General features: G+C 57.9%; 5 protein-coding genes across 5 annotated transcripts in view; 1 reads left to right on the top strand and 4 right to left on the bottom strand.

The window, feature by feature from the left end:
- The window catches only part of ETH_00024970 (protein arginine n-methyltransferase, putative), a gene marked incomplete at both ends in the record, with an annotated part of 3,117 nt that extends 2,792 nt beyond the window's left edge, over positions 1-325 (bottom strand). Inside the window, one exon of the mRNA XM_013373694.1 lies at positions 84-325. Within this exon, the coding sequence (XP_013229148.1) occupies positions 84-325 (242 nt within the window). The remainder of the gene's footprint in view (positions 1-83) is intronic.
- A 2,564-nt stretch (positions 326-2,889) lies between these two features.
- ETH_00024965 (uncharacterized protein) lies at positions 2,890-4,904 on the bottom strand (the record flags this gene model as incomplete). Its single annotated transcript, XM_013373693.1, has 6 exons — positions 2,890-3,040; positions 3,235-3,280; positions 3,557-3,746; positions 4,212-4,388; positions 4,604-4,658; positions 4,843-4,904. The coding sequence occupies 6 exons, from the start codon at positions 4,902-4,904 to the stop codon at positions 2,890-2,892; spliced, it is 681 nt and encodes a 226-aa protein (XP_013229147.1).
- A 79-nt stretch (positions 4,905-4,983) lies between these two features.
- Positions 4,984-5,460, top strand: ETH_00024960 (uncharacterized protein; the record flags this gene model as incomplete). Its single annotated transcript, XM_013373692.1, has 1 exon — positions 4,984-5,460. One exon carries the CDS (start codon positions 4,984-4,986, stop codon positions 5,458-5,460), a length of 477 nt encoding a protein of 158 aa, XP_013229146.1.
- A 2,124-nt stretch (positions 5,461-7,584) lies between these two features.
- ETH_00024955 (uncharacterized protein) lies at positions 7,585-9,996 on the bottom strand (the record flags this gene model as incomplete). The annotated part of the gene is made up of 1 exon (XM_013373691.1): positions 7,585-9,996. The coding sequence occupies one exon, from the start codon at positions 9,994-9,996 to the stop codon at positions 7,585-7,587; it is 2,412 nt and encodes an 803-aa protein (XP_013229145.1).
- Positions 9,997-10,196: 200 nt separating this feature from the next.
- ETH_00024950 (uncharacterized protein) lies at positions 10,197-15,102 on the bottom strand (the record flags this gene model as incomplete). The annotated part of the gene is made up of 7 exons (XM_013373690.1): positions 10,197-12,678; positions 12,907-13,037; positions 13,236-13,751; positions 13,993-14,086; positions 14,507-14,583; positions 14,794-14,955; positions 15,031-15,102. The coding sequence occupies 7 exons, from the start codon at positions 15,100-15,102 to the stop codon at positions 10,197-10,199; spliced, it is 3,534 nt and encodes a 1,177-aa protein (XP_013229144.1).
- Positions 15,103-15,282: the final 180 nt, after the last annotated feature.

Genomic DNA, 15,282 nt, shown 5'->3' with positions numbered 1-15,282 from the left:
CAGCAGCAGCAGCAGCCAAGCAGGCCAGAACATCTCCCTTTGGGTCTGCGAGAGGCAGCAGCAAAAAGTCGATGGGCATAAACTGCTTCAGCCTCGAAATGAACTCGTGGATGTCTTCCACCTCCCTGCTGCTGCTGCTGCTGCTGCCGACGCAGCCTTCGCAGACGCCGCAGCCCGAAGACTGCTGCTGCTGCTGCTGCTGCTGCTGCTGCAGCCGCCTGTTCAGCGAAAGCTTTTTCCTTCTTGATATTTGAAGGCCGCGGGGCTCCAGGCCAAGCAGCAGCTGCGAAGGCAGCGGGGAGGTCTCAGCCAGGTGAAACGGCATCTGCTGCTGCTGCTGCTGCTGCTGCTGCTGCTGCTATTACTCTTCTTGCTGCTCCTGCTACTACTGCAGTTGTGGTGGCTGTTGCTTTCGCTGCTGTGGTTAGAGCTGCTGTATTTATGGCGGAGGCTGCTGCTGAAGTTGCTGCTGCTTCGCCGCTGGCGGCTACTGCAGCTGCTGCAGCTACTGCTGCTGCTATGGCGGCTGCTGCTGCTCCTGTGGTTGCTGCTCCTGCAGAGTTACGGTTGCTGCTGCGGCAGCTGCGGTAGCTGCTGCGGCCGCGGCTGCTGTCGCAGCTGTTGTGTGTGTTCTTCCTGCTGCTGCTGCCGCTGCTGCTGCTGCCGCTGCTGCTGCTGCTGTTGCTGCTGCCGTTATCCCTGTCTAGCCTTTTGCTGCTGCTCCGGTTGCTTTTGCCGCTAACGATACAGAAGCTGCTACCTCTTTTTTCTGCGCCGTCGCTGCTGCCGTTGCTGCTCTTCTTGCTGTTGCTGCTGCTGGTGTTGGTTTTTGTGCGCTGGCAGCTGCAGCAGCCGCTGCAGCAGTCTAAGGAGTTCAAATCTCGCTAGCGCCAAACCCTAAACCCCCAACCCTAAACCCTAGGACTGAAATTTCAAACCCTAAACCCTAAACCGTACACAATGTCCCTCGAAACAACCCATACGCCAGGCCTCGACTTTCAAACCCCTAGCCAAACCCTAAACCCTAAACCCTAGGCCCGAAACCCTAGATTATTAACCGTAAACCCTAAATTTTAAGCCCTAAACCCTAAACCCTCCGACAACTAGCGCGCCATCGGTATGCTGGGGGGCCCCCGAGGGGTCGGCTGCACGGTTGGGGCTGGTGATCGTGACCATGAACCCTAAACCATAGACCCTAAACCCTAAACCCTAAATTAGAGCCCTTCAGTCCCAACTGCTGAACTGTACACTCTAAATCCTCAACCGAACAGAGGAACAGTGTGAGGGTTTAGAGCAGTGCAGCACCAACTGCTGCTGCATAGGACTGGTGTGCAGCAGCAGCAGCAGTAGCAGCAGCAGCAGCAGCAGTACCAGCAGCAGCAGCAGTTGCTGCCCGGGAATCCTGATCCGCAGCAGCAGCAGCAACAATGGCTGCAGGAGAAAGAGCATCAGCAGCAGCAAGAGCCGCGGTCAGCACTAGCAGCTACAGCCAACCCAGCAGCACCACGGCAACAGCAACAGCAGCAGCAGCAGCAGTAGCTGCAGAAGCAGCAACAGCAGCACCTGCTCAAAGCTCAGCAGCAGTAGCGGTAGCAGCTTCCAATACGAGCAGCACCACCAGCCACTGGAGTAGCTGCTGCAGCTGCTGCTGCAGCCGTTGCCCTTGCTGCAGCTGCTGCAGCTGCTGCAGCAGCAGCTGCAGCTACACGCTGTTCGCGTTTGATCACTGTGCAGCCAGTGAGGCTGGCCATAGCTAGCTGCAGCTAACTGTAGCTAGCTCTAACTAGCCATAGCTAGCTGAGCTGCTGCTGCTGTTGCTGCTGCTGTGTGGGCAGAAGCTGCTGCTGCTGCTGCTGCGTGGGCAGAAGCTGCTGCTGCTACTGTTGTACAGGCAGAATCTGGTGCTGCTACTGCTGTAGAAGCTGCTGCTGCTACTGCTGTGTAGGCAGAAGCCGCTGCTGCTGCTACTCCTGCTGCAGAAGCTGCTGCTACTGCTGTGTAGGCAGGAGCTGCAGCAGCTGCTGCTCCCGCTGCAGCTAGTGTTTTGTGGGCAGCACCTGCTGCTGCCTATGCAGAGCTGCTGCTACTGCTGTGCGGCCAGCGGCTGCTGCTGCTTTCTCACCTCGACTGCTGCTGAGGTGTGCTGCTGCTGTTGCTGCTGCTGTTGCTGCTGCTGCTGCTGCTGCTGTTGCTGCTGGCTGTTACAGTATTAAAGTTGTTTTTAAAATTATTGCCAAAATATCGAACTGCGTAAGCAGCCCCAGCTACACTGGTGGGCTGCTACTTCAACTTCAGCAGCAGCAGCAGCAGCAGCGCCTGCTGCTGCTGCTGCTGCTGCGCAGCAGCTGCAGCACCGGCACTTCTTCCTTAAGGCACCGCCGGGCCCCTCTCAGCTAGCTATCTGGCTAGCTAGCCAGGCGGCCGCCCGATTAGCCAGCTAGCTGGCTAGCTAGCCAGCTAGCTACCTAGCTAGCTAGCTAGCTGGCTAAACAGCTAGCTAGCTAGCTAGCTGGCTAGGGCTAAAACGGAAGGGCCGATGCCTCCGCAGCTAGCTAGCTGTCCAGCTGCTGACTAGCTACCCAGCTAGTCGCCTAGCAGCCACCTAGCTGCCTAGCTAGCTGCTGGCTAGCTGCTAGCTAGCTGCTAGCTAGCTGCTAGCTAGCTGCCTAGCCGCGGTGCTGCGCTGCTGCTGAGGGCCTCCGGCTGTTACTCAGTCTGCCCTCAGCGCCACTCAACACTCCAGCTAGCCAACTGCCGCATAGCTAGCTAGCTAGCTAGCTAGCTAGCTGGCCAGCTGGCCGTTCGAAACGCTAGCTAGCTGCTAGCTAGCTCACTGCCCATGCAGCTAGCCAAGTGCTGAAACTACTGCCACTGCTGCTGCTGCTGCTGCTACTGCTGCTGCTGCGCGGTGTCCTTTGCACTGCTGCTGCTGCTGCTCGTAGGCTCGAGAAAAAGAGACAAATCCACTTTTGCTTCGCGCTGCTGCGCCTGCTGCAGCACTTGCTGCCGCCCTCTCTCCCACACCTCCTCCACCCAAGATCTAGAGAGCAAAACACAAACTGCTGCTGCAGCTGCTGCTGCTGCTGCTGTTGTTGTTGCTGCAGTACCTGCCTAGGGGCGTTGCGCCAAGCCGCAAGCTAGCTGCAGAGAAGTGTGGTCAAGAACTTCTCAGGAGAGGCGCGATGTCACTACTAGGGTTTAGGGTTTAGGGTTTAGGGTTTAGGGTTTATGCACCTGAGGTCGTCGCTGGATATCCTTTTGAAAGAGGCACTGTCGCTCTCTGCAAGCCCATAGCAGCAGCAGCAGATTAAAGAGTCTACAACCATTGCGGTTTAAAAAACAGGGTTTAGGGTTTAGGGTTTAGGGTTTAAGATTTAGGGTTTAGGGTCTAGGGTTTTGGGTTTAGGGTTTAGTGTTCGTTGTCGATGTCTTGCCATACGAAGACAGCTCGCGGCTAGATCTTCGCACCATGAATTTCCGTTCTACGGCTAAGGGTTTAGGGTTTAGGGTTTAGGGTTTAGGGTTTAGGGTTTAGGGTTTAGCAGTTGGTGCGTACCGAGAATTTCAAGTCTGCTGCTGCCTGGCTGCGCAGTTTGAATGAGTTTGAGGGCCTCGTCGAATTTGTTTTGCTGCTGCTGCTGTTGCGCCTGCAGCACAACTAGAGTGTATGGCCACCTGCGCAGAGACACTTTTGCTGCTGCTGCTGCAGCAGGCCTGAAGGCTGCGCAGGAGGGCGACAGCAGCAGCTGCAGCAGCAAACAACAGCGCACCCCAAACTCGCCACGCTGCTGCAGCAGCACAGCCGCCACATGGACCTCTGCTGCTGCTGCTGCTGCTGCTGCTGCTGCGCCGGGAGGCAAAGAAAAGAAGCACCACGGAGGGAGCCAAGTGCACCAAGCATGCTAGCAGCTCTGGAGAAACTAAAACATTTTGCAGCAGGCGAGCTTCAGCAGCACCCAGCAGCAGCAGCAGCAGCAACAGCAGCAGCAGCAGCAACTACGGCAGCAGCAGGCACTTGCGCGAGGTGGAAGCAAACGCGCCATCACAGAGAGCAAAGGCCTCATCGCAGCAGCAGCAGCTCCTACACAGGATGACTGCAGCAGCAGCAGCAGCAGCATCAGCCGTCGCCGTAGCCACAGCAACAGCAGCAGCAGCAGGACCCGCAGCAGCAGCCGCAGCGGCAGCAGCAGCAGCAGTAGCAGGAGGCTCACGAGGGGCGTCTTGGGGACCTTCAAGTTGAAGAGAATGGAGCAGCCAATGGAGTTGGCAATAATTAAATTTGGCTGAAACTCTTTAAATGCTGCTGCTGCTCTTCGAGAGGCCTCAGCCAGCATCAGCCGAGGCACAAACACGGAAGCCAGCAGCAGCAAACCCGCTGCAACCACTGCCTGCAACAGCAGCAGCAGCAGCAGCAGCAACAGAATGGGGGCTCACGCGCTGCCGCTGCAGCGGGCAGCAGCAGCAGTTGGGGCAGCAACAGGCGCAGCAAAGCTGAGCCGGGAAAGGCAGCAGAAGCAGCAGCAGCAGCAACAGTAGCAGTAGCAACGGCAACCGCGACTGCAGCAGCAGCAACTGCAGCAGCAGCAGCAGCAAAAGGGCTTACTGCAATAGCCGTGGCGAGGCCTCCGACCCAGCGGTCGGCAAAGCACCAGCAAACGCTGCAGGCAAGCAGAACCCTAAACCCTAAACCCTAAACCCTAAACCTTAAACCCCAAACCCTAAACCCTAAACCCTCGACCTTGCAACCTCCGCAGTAGCCCGCAACCCTCGCAAGAAGATCCCAAAGCCTGCCTAGGGGCACCGAACGCTGCAGCAGCAGCAGCAGCAGCAGCAGCAACTCACATGACAGCAGCAAGGAGGCAAAGGAAAACGAAGCCACAGCAAGCAGTAAAGAGAAAAAGCATTTCGCGCAGCAGCAGCTGAGGTGTATAGACACCTCCCTTCACGCTGCCTGCTCCGAAGAGCCGCCGCAGCTGCCGCGCGATGGCGCTGCGCGGGCCAGCGTCTATGCTGCAACAGCAGCAGCAGCAGCACACGCAGCAGCAGCAGCACATGCAGCAGCAGGAGCAGCTGCAGCAGAGGGAAGGCGCCCTCAGCAGCAGCAGCTGCGGGCAGCTAGGACCAGAAGCACTGGGATACGAGCAGCGAGCTCAAAACAAAGCAGCAGCAATAGCAGCAGCAACAGCAGCAACAACAGCAGCAGCAGCAACAGCAGCAACACTTATGGCAGCTGCAACAGCACTACTCATAGCGGCAGCAGTCACAGCAGCAGCAGCCATCGCAGCAGAAATAGCTGCAGCAAGTATAGCAGCACCCACAGTAGCAACAGCGGCCACAGCAGCAGCAGTCACAGCACCAGCAAGCATAGCAGCAGCAATTACAGCAGCAGCAGCAGCGACAGCAGCAGCAGCAGCAGCAGCGACAGCAGCAGCAGCAGCAGCAACAGACCCATGGAGGTAAAGAATCCGAAGTGGCTTAAACTTTCGGCCATCCTCCAGAAGGCGTTCGGCTTCCGGCTCCATTTGCAGCTGCTTCTTCTGCTGCGCATGCTTCCACTGCTACTGCTGCTGCTGCTGCTGCTGCTGTCTTGCTGCTGATTTCGCGCCCTTGCAGCTCTTGCTGTTGCTGCTGCGGGCAACAGACTACAGGAGGAGACTCAGTGTCTTGCGAAGGAAACTGCCGCAACTGTAGATTTGAATCCTTTTGCTGCTGCTGCTTGTCTTGCTGCTGCTGCTGCAGGGGCACCGCTGCTGCCGCAGCAGCTGCTGCAGCGTTGCTGCTGCTGCTGACACAAAGCAACGCAGCAACTAACAGCAGCAACTCAAAACAGCAGCGGCAGCAGAGGGGTCAAAGCAACTGCCGCTGTCATTTGACCTCCAGCGCCCGTTGCTGCGGCTCCTGCTGGTGCTGCTGCTGCTACTGCTGCTGCTGCTGCTGCAACTGCGGCTCTTTCCCATAAATTAAAAGCCTGAAAAGGCCTTTTAAGCCTAGCTGAGGCTTTCTTCACCTGGCGCTGCTGCTGCTGCTGCCCCTGGTGCTGCTGTGCTGCTACTGCTGCTGCTGTTGCTTCCTCCAGGCGGTGCGCCCCCAGTTGTCCTGCTTCTTTTGGCTTACAGGAGCCTTTTTGCTGTACCCTAAGCCCTAAACCCTAAACCCTAAACCCTAAACGCTGCTGGCAGGCAAAAGAGGAAGAGCCTTCCGCAGCAAGGCGTTCCCGACGGGGCTCGACCAGTGGTCACCTCCCAAGGCAGCGCAAACCCTAAACCCTTGATCCTAAGCCCTAAACCCTAAATTGGTGTATCGGGGCAGGTTTATTTTGCATTTTTAGTCTTTCATTTTAAATTAAAATTAAAAAGGGAGTCAGATTGCACAGATGTTCGCGTTGCTTTCGCTGCAGCAGCCGAACTCTAGATCTGCACGAAACCCCAAACCCTTAACCCGAAACCCCGGACCCTAGACCCTAAACCCTAAACCCTAAACTGGTGACTCCAAACCCTCAATATTGAGCTTTTAACTCTAAAAAGCAAAGGGAAACCCTCAATATAGAACCGAAGCAGTGGGGTCTGCAGCCTAAACCCTAGTAAACCCTAAACCCGCACACGCTAGATCCCACACACTGAATCCACAATCCTAGGGCCTAAACCCCAAACCCCAAACCCTAAACCCTAAACCCTAAAGCCCAAACCCTAAACCCTAAACCCTAAACCCTAAACTCTAAGGGTTGCCTGGACGCCGCAGTGAACGCTCACTCAAGAATGGGGAGCGAGGAACACCAGAGGAAGTTTCCGTAAACCCTAAACCCTAAAATCGCAAATCCTAAACCCTAAAATCCAAACCCTAAACCCTTAAACGCAAAACCTCAAACCACTGACCCTAAATGGTGGCTGAGAACAACTCCTGAGACCTGACGGAAACCCTAGCGTGCAAGGCCTAGCCAGGAGCCCAAACCCTAAACCCTTCAGGAGTCTCAAACCCTACACCCTAAACCCTAGGGGGAGCCTCAAACCCTAAACCCTAAACCCTAAACCCTAAACACTCTGCTTCTAGTCCGGAGAAGAAACCGAAGCCTTAGCCCCGCAGCCTGAACCCCCAACCTTAAACCCCAAACCCTAAACCCTAAACCCTAGACACCTGGCCACAACCCCTATATGCTGTTTAAACGAATTTGCAAACCCTACGCCTTATGCTTCAATCATGTGCACTGTAAACCCTAAACCCTAAACCCTAAACTCTAAACCCTAGTTTGCGTAATACAAACTTCAAATAAAGCCTCAGATGAAGGCCGTGTCTGTCACCGTGTGTCTTTGAAACCACGCGGTGGCGCTCTGGCCAGCCCGAAACCCTAAACCCTAAACCCTAAACCCTAAACCCTTGGAAGTATGGTGGATGCACCCGTCTCGAAGTAGGACGGCCTGATGCGCATCTTTGCTGCAGTGCCTGCAGCTGCTGCTGCTGCAGGTGCGAAGAATCTTGAACACGTACAACAGCTGCTGTTGCTGCTGCAGCAGTGTCTGCGGCTGCTGCTGCTGCAGCGACTACTGCTGCTGCTGCTGCTGCTGCTGCATTGCCAGCAGCAGCTGGTTGCTAATAAAACTGAAAAAAGGCGCCTGTCCCTTTCACCCTTTTTAACCCCATGGAAGTCAGTTCTGCTGCAGCTTGCTGCTGCTGCCTCTCCAGCGTTCTTGGGGTTTGACAGTCTTGCTGCTGCTGCTGCTGCTGCTGCTGCATTGTACCTACCTTCGCAGTAGGCTGGGGCCCCAAATGAAACGCAGATCGAGAAGACACGCCAGACACGCGACGTGGGAACAGGGTCGGTGGTGGCTGCACCTGCTGCTGCTGCTGCTGCTGCTGCTGCTGCTGCTGCTGCTGTTGCTGTTGCTGCTGCTGCTGTTGCGGCTGCTGCGTTTGCTGTCTCTGTTGCAACAAGGGGAGCTGATCGTAGTTCCGCTCGCTGTTCTGCAGACCTTGAGTTTGCAGACGTGGGATTTGATGTCCCTGTAGTTGAGGTTTTTGCTGCTGCTGCTGCTGCTGCTGCTGCGGCTGCTGCAGTTGCGGCTGCTGCTGCTGCCGCTGCTGCGCTGCAGCAGCAGCCGCTGCAGCAGGAGCTAGCCGCTGAGATATCCCTCCAAACTTCGCAGCTCGAGTCTCTGCTAGCGGTGACGCCGCAGCGCGAGGTGCTGCCGCTGCTGCTGCATCTGTTGCTGCTGCATCTGCTGCTGCAGGTCGGGCTGCTGCTGCTGGTGCTGCTGCTGCAACAGTCGGTCTCAAGGGTTTCAGCGGGGGGACTGGCGGGGCAGCTGCCTGCTGCGCTGGCGCTGCGTCTGCAGCCAGCCGGGGTGAGGTTGGCTTGGTTTCTGCTGCTGCTGCTGCTGCTGCTCTGGGAACAGCAGCAGCAGCAGCAGCAGGCGCAGCAGCAGGAGGAGCAGCAGCAGTGTGCTCTTCATTCGCATCTTGACGCTTCTTGATGCCGGAAGGTGGGCGTGCCGAATCCGGGGAGGATTTAGCAGCAGGTGGTGCAGCAGGTGGTGCTGCAGCAGTCTCAGCAGCAGCAGAAGCAGCAGCAGCAGCAGGAGCAGCAGCAGCAGGCCCCAAGCCCGCAGGCGCTGCCGCAGGTATAGGCGAGGCCGCCGTTGCAGGTGCTGCTGCAGCAGCTTGTTCCCGACTGGCTGGTGCAGCAGAAGCTGCTACAGGTGCTGCTGATGGCTTCGTTGCTGCTGCAGCAGGAGCTGCTGCAGCAGGAGCTGCTGCAGCACTAGGGGCTGTTGGGGCTGGCGCTGCTGCCTGTGCCCCAGCTGCTGCCCTCGCTGCTGCTGCTGCAGCTGCTGCAGCTCCAGGGGGTACTGCAGCAGCAGCGGGAGCCGCAGGGTAAGGCGCGCTGTTAAGCGGGGTAGCTGCTGGCTGCTGGAGCTTTGGTGCTGCTGCAGTTGCTCCTGGCTTTGCTGCTGCTGCTGTTGCTGCTCTGGCTGCTGCTGCTGCTCCTGCTGCCCTTGCTGCAGGCACTCGAGGAGCAGCAGCAACAGCCTGGGGCTGTGTCGCAGCAGCAGCAGCAGCAGCAGCAGGCTCTCGTCGCGCGGGCCGGGCAGTAAGGGAAGGAGGGACTGGCGCAGCAGCAGCAGGGACATCACCGGGAGCAGCAGCAGCAGCAGCAGCATTAGTTTTGCTGCTCCACTCTTCAGAAGCAACAGGAAAAAGCGGCAGCACCAGCTCGTCGCTGAGGCGGATGACCTGTGAGGCGCTGTCCCGGCGCTGCTGCTGCTGCTGCTTCTGCTGCTGCTGCTGCTGCTGCCGCTGCTGTTCCTCGTCCTGCTGCAGCAGCAGCAGCTGCTGCTGCTGCCAAGCGGCCTCCCTTACTACCCCGTACAGTGCTGCAGCCCAAGAACTAAAGGAAGGCACTATCTCCTTTGAGCTGCTAACTGCTGCTTGTGCTTCTTGCTGCAGCTGCTGCTGCAGCAGCAGCAGCAGCTCTGGTGGCTTCGTTGCTGCCCACTTGGGGGGCAGCAGCAGAAGCAGCAACGCATGCAGCTCCTGGTACCGGCTCTGCAGCAGCTGCAACAGCAGCGGCAGCTGCAGCAGCAGATTTGTGGGGGAGTGGCAGGCAGCTGTACAGACACCTCCCAAAGACATGTGCAGCACAGGTTGCTTCGTGCTGCTACTGCTGCTGCTGCTGCTGCTAAGCGAAAGAGTCAGCTCTTGCTCTCTAATGGCAATACTGAGAATCTCCTCTGCTGCTGCAAGGCGCGTTGCTGCTGCTGCTGCAGTTGCTGCTGCTGCAGCTGCTGCTTCAGTGTCTCCCTCCCCAGCTTCTGAGGCACGAGAAATGATGATCTGCTGATTCGCTGCTCCGCTGCTTCTGCTGCTGCTCTTGCTGCTGCTGCTGCTGCTGCTGCTGCTGCTGCTGCTGCTGCCGCTTTTGGCTCTTGTCGTCGGTAGAAAGCGGAAGGCTTGGAATAGAACTCTGCTGCACGCGCTGTCTGTACAGCTGCAACAGCCGGTCATTGTGTCTCTTGTAAGCTGTCAGCAGCCCCGCGAAAAAGGCCACGCTGTCGGTGCTGCTGCAGCGCAGCAGCAGCAGCAGCAACAGCAAGTGCAGCAGCAGCAGTCCGCGGGCTTTCTTTACCGTATCACATTGTGCTCCCACGCTTTCTGCTTAGGCCCCACGGGCTGGGATTTAGCCACTAGGGTTTAGGGTTTAGGGTTTAGGGTTTGAAGTACCTTTCGGGCAAAGCAGTGTAAGTTGGCCTGCCTCCTGCGACAGCAGCAGCAGCAATAGTCAGCAGCAGCTGCTGCAGCTGCTGCTGCAGCATCTTCACGTCAGTCATCTGCAGGCGGCCCCAAATGTGCTGCAGCTTTGCAGTGGCCTGCAGATACAGGGGGACTCCAATGCGGAGAACACCTTCCTGCTGCTGCAGCTGGCTGTGCTGCTGCTGCTGCTGCAGGTTTTGCTGCTGCTGCTGCAGCGGCAGAGCAGTCAAGCGTATCAGCAGAAACGACAGGTGCTTCTGCAGCTGCTGCTGCAGCAGCATTCCCGTTTTCACAGATTCCAGGAAGTATGCCTTTGCTGCTCCTAGTTTGCTGCTGCTGCTGCTGCTGCTGCTGGGGATGTCCTCAACAAGAGAGCCTCTGCGTGATCGAGTGGCATTGGACTCGGCGTCCGAAGCAGCAACAGCAGCAGCTGCAGCTGCTGCTGCTGCAGCGCTCGCTGCACTACCAATCGCGCCCATCGCGTTCTGCCAGATGCTCTGCCTTTGCGCGCTGCTGCTGCTGCCGCTGCTGCTGCTGCTGTTGAGCTCCCGTGGGGTGCTGCTGCCTTGCTGGCCAATGTCGCTGGCAGGAGCAGACGCAAGAGGCACTGTGAGTTGCTGCTGCTGATGCTGCTGCTGCTGCTGCTGTTGCTGCAGCGCGGCGTTCTCACTGTTGCTGCAGACACTGCTGCTGCGGCGCCCCTGCCTGTTGGGACTTGTTGCTGCGTTCTGCGCAACCCGCAGCAGCAGCAGCTGAATCCTCTCCTCCAGCTGGCATCTCCAGCCGGGGCCCTGGCTGCTGCTGCTGCTGCTGCTGCTGCTGCTGCTGCTGATGCTGCTTCGTCTTTGCGCATGCAGCAAGCCGCTGCAGAGGTAAAGCTCGAGAGAGCGGAAGCAGCAAAGCAAAGAAGCGCCGTTCAAGGTCTGCAGCTCCAGCGCCGTGTCCAGCGCCTCCAGCAGCAGCCACTGCTGCTGCTGCTGCTGCTGCTGCTGCTGCCAGGAGTCTGCAGTCACCAAAGGCGCCAGCCGCAAAGTAACCTTCCGCAGCAGCAAACCAAGTTTGCGTCTGTGGAGGCTGCGGGCAAGCGGGAGTTCACAAGTTTTGCCAATAGTTAGCAGCATCCTTGGGATTTTTGCTGCTGCTTCTGCTGCAGCGCACAGCACGTGCTGCCGCTGCTGCTGCTGCACGTGTCTGTGGAGCTGCTGCTGCTTCTGCTGCTCCTTACCGGCGCCCGCCGCTGCTGCTGCCGCTGCTGCAGCAGCTCCTGCCGCTTCTGCCGTGGCCCCTGCTGCAGCGGCTGCAGTTGCTGCTACGGCGCCAGCAGCTGCAGCAGCTCCGTCCGGCGCCGCTCGCGCCGCTGCGCTCCCCGGCGCAGCAGCAGCAGCAGCAGCAGGGACTTTTGCTGCTCGTCGGGTGAAGACAGGGTCGAGCCCGCTGCTGCGGCGCAGCGCGCCGTCCCCAAATGTCTCCTCTAGCTGCCGCCTTCTGTGCTGCTGCAGCAGCTCAGCCAGGGCCTTGTCATTCAGCAGCGCAGCAGCAGCAGCAGCAGGAAACAAATTCTCATAAACTGACAGCAGCTCAGCCCACAGCAGCATGCGGTGTCTCGATAGCCGCCAGGTTTCTCTGTGGCTCTCCAGCTCGCGGCAAGTTGCTGCTGCAGCACGCTGCTGCTGTCTGTACACTTCGAGCAGCTGGCTGCTGCTGCAGTGCCCGAGGCTGCGCTCGCGCTGCAGCAGCAGCAGCTGCTGCTGCAGCTGCTGCTGCCCCCGCTCCAGCGCCACCGCTGCTTCGCGCGCTTCTTGACAAAAAGCTGCTGGAGTTGAAAAGAAATAAACTATTTTCTCTCGAACTATTTCGTTTATTTCGTGCTGCAGCTGCAGCAGCAGCTGCTGCTGCTCCTCCACGTTCGCCTGCAGCTCCAGCTGCACCTCTTGCTGCTGCTGCAGCACCAGCAGCTGCTGCTGCTGCTTCAGGCCCTCCACTACCGGCGCCCCGTTGGTAGCGGTGAACTGCTGCTGCTGCTGCTGCAGCAGCGCCTGCTGCTGCCGCAGCACCCGCAGCCGCTGCGTCAGCTGCTGCTGCTGCTGCAGGTCTGCGTCACCCCGCTGCTGCAGCGCCTCAAGAGCTGCTTCTGTTTCTTTTGCTGCTATCAAAACCCACAACCCTAAACCCTCGTAGGGTCTTCGGGCGAACTGCAGCAGCAAAAAGAGATCATCGGACTCTTCCTGCCCCACAGTTTGCCTGCGCCGCCACCGCTGCTGCTGCTGCTGCTGCTGCTGCCGCTGCGTGTAGCGCTCCATCACTGGCCGCAGCAGCTCTGTGAGAGGCGGTATTGGCACGTTCCCGTGCTGCTGCTGCTGCTGCTGCTGTGTTGGCGGCTGCTGCTGCTGCTGCTCACGGTACTGCAGCAGCAGAACCTTCACCAGGCGGATGAACCTGCAGAACCGGCCAGCAACAAACCCCAAACCCTAAACCCTGAACCCTAAGCCCTAAACCCTAAACCCTAAACCCTAAATCTTTAACCTGGCTTTGAAGCTCCACACGAATGCCCAGCCCCTAAACCCTCACTGCAGTGCAGCCCGCCAGCTCTTCCGTTGCCCAATCGCGACGCACAACGCGCAAACTCCAAACCCTAAACCCTAAACCCTAAACCCTAAACCCTACCTCTTCATGTGCATGATTCGCTCCTCAGTCTGAGTAAAGAAGTCGTCGCTGCCTCTTCTCTCCCGCCGCAGTAGCCGCGAATACATTTTGGAGTAAAGCCACCAGGCCCTGGGGTACTTGGTTGGCCGTCCCTGCAAACCCTAAACCCTAAACCCTAAACCCTAAACCCTAAACCCTTAGCGCTAAGCCCTAGACCCTAGCCCCTAAACCCTAATCTCTTGCGGAGCCAAACACCAGGCTCGTCCTCCGTCTGGGTTGTCTGCAGTGCCCTCGGCCCCAAGCCAGCTGCGCTAGGGTTTAGGGTTTAGGGTTTAGGGTTTAGGGTTTACGGGGGGTCTGTAGGCAGTGAGAAGTTTGAGTCTTTGCAAGTGTTGGAATTTGTTGAGAGTGCAGCAAAAGTAAAAGAGACAGAAGCAGTCCAAAGAAATTTGAATCTCTTCTGCAGCAAGAATGTTAAGAGAAGCTCGCCACCGCAGGGGCCCCCGCTGGTCGCTGCTGCTGCTGCTGCTGCTGCTGTTGCTGCTGCTGCTGCTGCTGCTGCTGCCCTCTCTCTCCACAAACAAGTGCAGATGGAGCTCCTCCGTGCGAAGCACGTCGACCCACATCTCGTCGCCGTCGCCGCCCGCACTGCTGCCGCCGCCGCCCCTGCTGCTGCTGCTGCTGCTGCTGCTGCTGCTGCTGCTGAGGGAAAGCTTCAGCTGCCGCACAAACACGTCCACTGCAAGGGCCCCCAACACCTCCGGCTCCGACAGCTGGGGCCCCAGGGCCACTCCGTCTGCTGCTGCGGGGCGTCCAGGTGTACATACACCCCAGCTGAAGCCCCACGGCACCTTCGAGGCAGACGGCTGCGCGCCCGCAAACCCTAAACCCTAAACCCTAAACCCTTAACCCTGAGCCCCACGCCGCGTTGCTCCGCACCAAACGCGCCCCCAGCGCAGCGCAAAGGCTGCAACCGGCCTTGTGGCCGGTTGCTGAGGGGCTAGGGTTTAGGGTTTGGGCTAGGGTTTAGGGTTTGGGCTAGGGTTTACGGTTTGGGCTAGGGTTTAGGGTTTAGGATAGTGTTTAGGGTTTAGAACTAAAGGCCACCTTGAAAATAATGCGCTTGATGCTCAGCAGCACCTTCGCAGGAGGGCCGAACAAACCCACAGAGTCGTCGAGCCAAATCCTCACGTTTTCAAGCCTGAGACAAACCCTAAACCCTAAACCCTAAGCCCTAAACCCTACCCTAAACCCTAAACTCGAAAATCTAAAGCCTAAACTCTAAACCCTAAACCCTAAGCATTCAGCCCAAAGCCTTGACCCTAGCCCCTAAGTCTAAACGTTTAACCGCAGTCCCTCACCCTTAAACCCTAAACCCTTAACCGTCAGCCATAAAGCCTAAACCCTTAACCCTAGGCCATAAACCCTAAACCCCTGATCATCAGACCTAAACCCTAAACCCTTAACCCTCATCTGTTGATACTAATCCTCAAAACATCTCCTCGAGGTAGCCAGCCCTTCAGCTCTAAACCCTGATTCTATCCCTTAGCGCCCAAACAAACTTAAACCTTAAACCCTAAACCCTAAACCCTAAACCCTGAACCCTTGAGCCTAAATTCACCTAATGTTGACATTTGGCAAGTACCGCAGGAGCCACTCCAGCACGGAGTGCATGGGCGTTTCTTCCTCTGCTGACGCCTGCATCGTCCCACACCCCAAACCCTAAACCCTAAACCCTAAACCCTAAACCCTAGCCTACTCTTGATAGCTCCCCGACAATGCCAATCCCCAACCTAAGGCGAGCTTGGCTGCAGCTGGCCTGCAGGCTGGATCCCCTGGTTCGGGATCTGCGTCGGGTTCAAAATCAGGGTTTAGGGTTTAGGGTTTAGGGTTTAGGGTTTGGCGCACGGCCTGCTGCTGCTGCAGCACCTCCCTCGCCTCCGCCTCGAACTCCTTTCTTGCTGCTGCTTCTTTCAAGTGTTCGTTCAGCAGCCGGTCGAGCCGCTGCAGCCGCAGCTGCAGCTCCTGCTGCTTCTGCAGCGAGTAAAACTGCCGAATGTGCGTGTTCACCTGCAGCAAACCCTAAACCCTAAACCCTAAACCCTAAACCCTGAACCCTTGAGCCTAAATTCACCTAATGTTGACATTTGGCAAGTACCGCAGGAGCCACTCCAGCACGGAGTGCATGGGCGTTTCTTCCTCTGCTGACGCCTGCATCGTCCCACACCCCAAACCCTAAACCCTAAACCCTAAACCCTGATTTTGAACCCGACGCAGATCCCGAACCAGGGGATCCAGCCTGCAGGCCAGCTGCAGCCAAGCTCGCCTTAGGTTGGGGATTGGCATTGTCGGGGAGCTATCAAGAGTAGGCTAGGGTTTAGGGTTTAGGGTTTAGGG

Source organism: Eimeria tenella, genomic scaffold, assembly GCF_000499545.2.
Source record: "Eimeria tenella Houghton genomic scaffold, Eth_scaff169, whole genome shotgun sequence".
Lineage (NCBI taxonomy): Eukaryota > Apicomplexa > Conoidasida > Eucoccidiorida > Eimeriidae > Eimeria > Eimeria tenella.
Note: the sequence above shows the minus strand (reverse complement) of the source record. Positions and strands in the feature narration are given on the sequence as shown.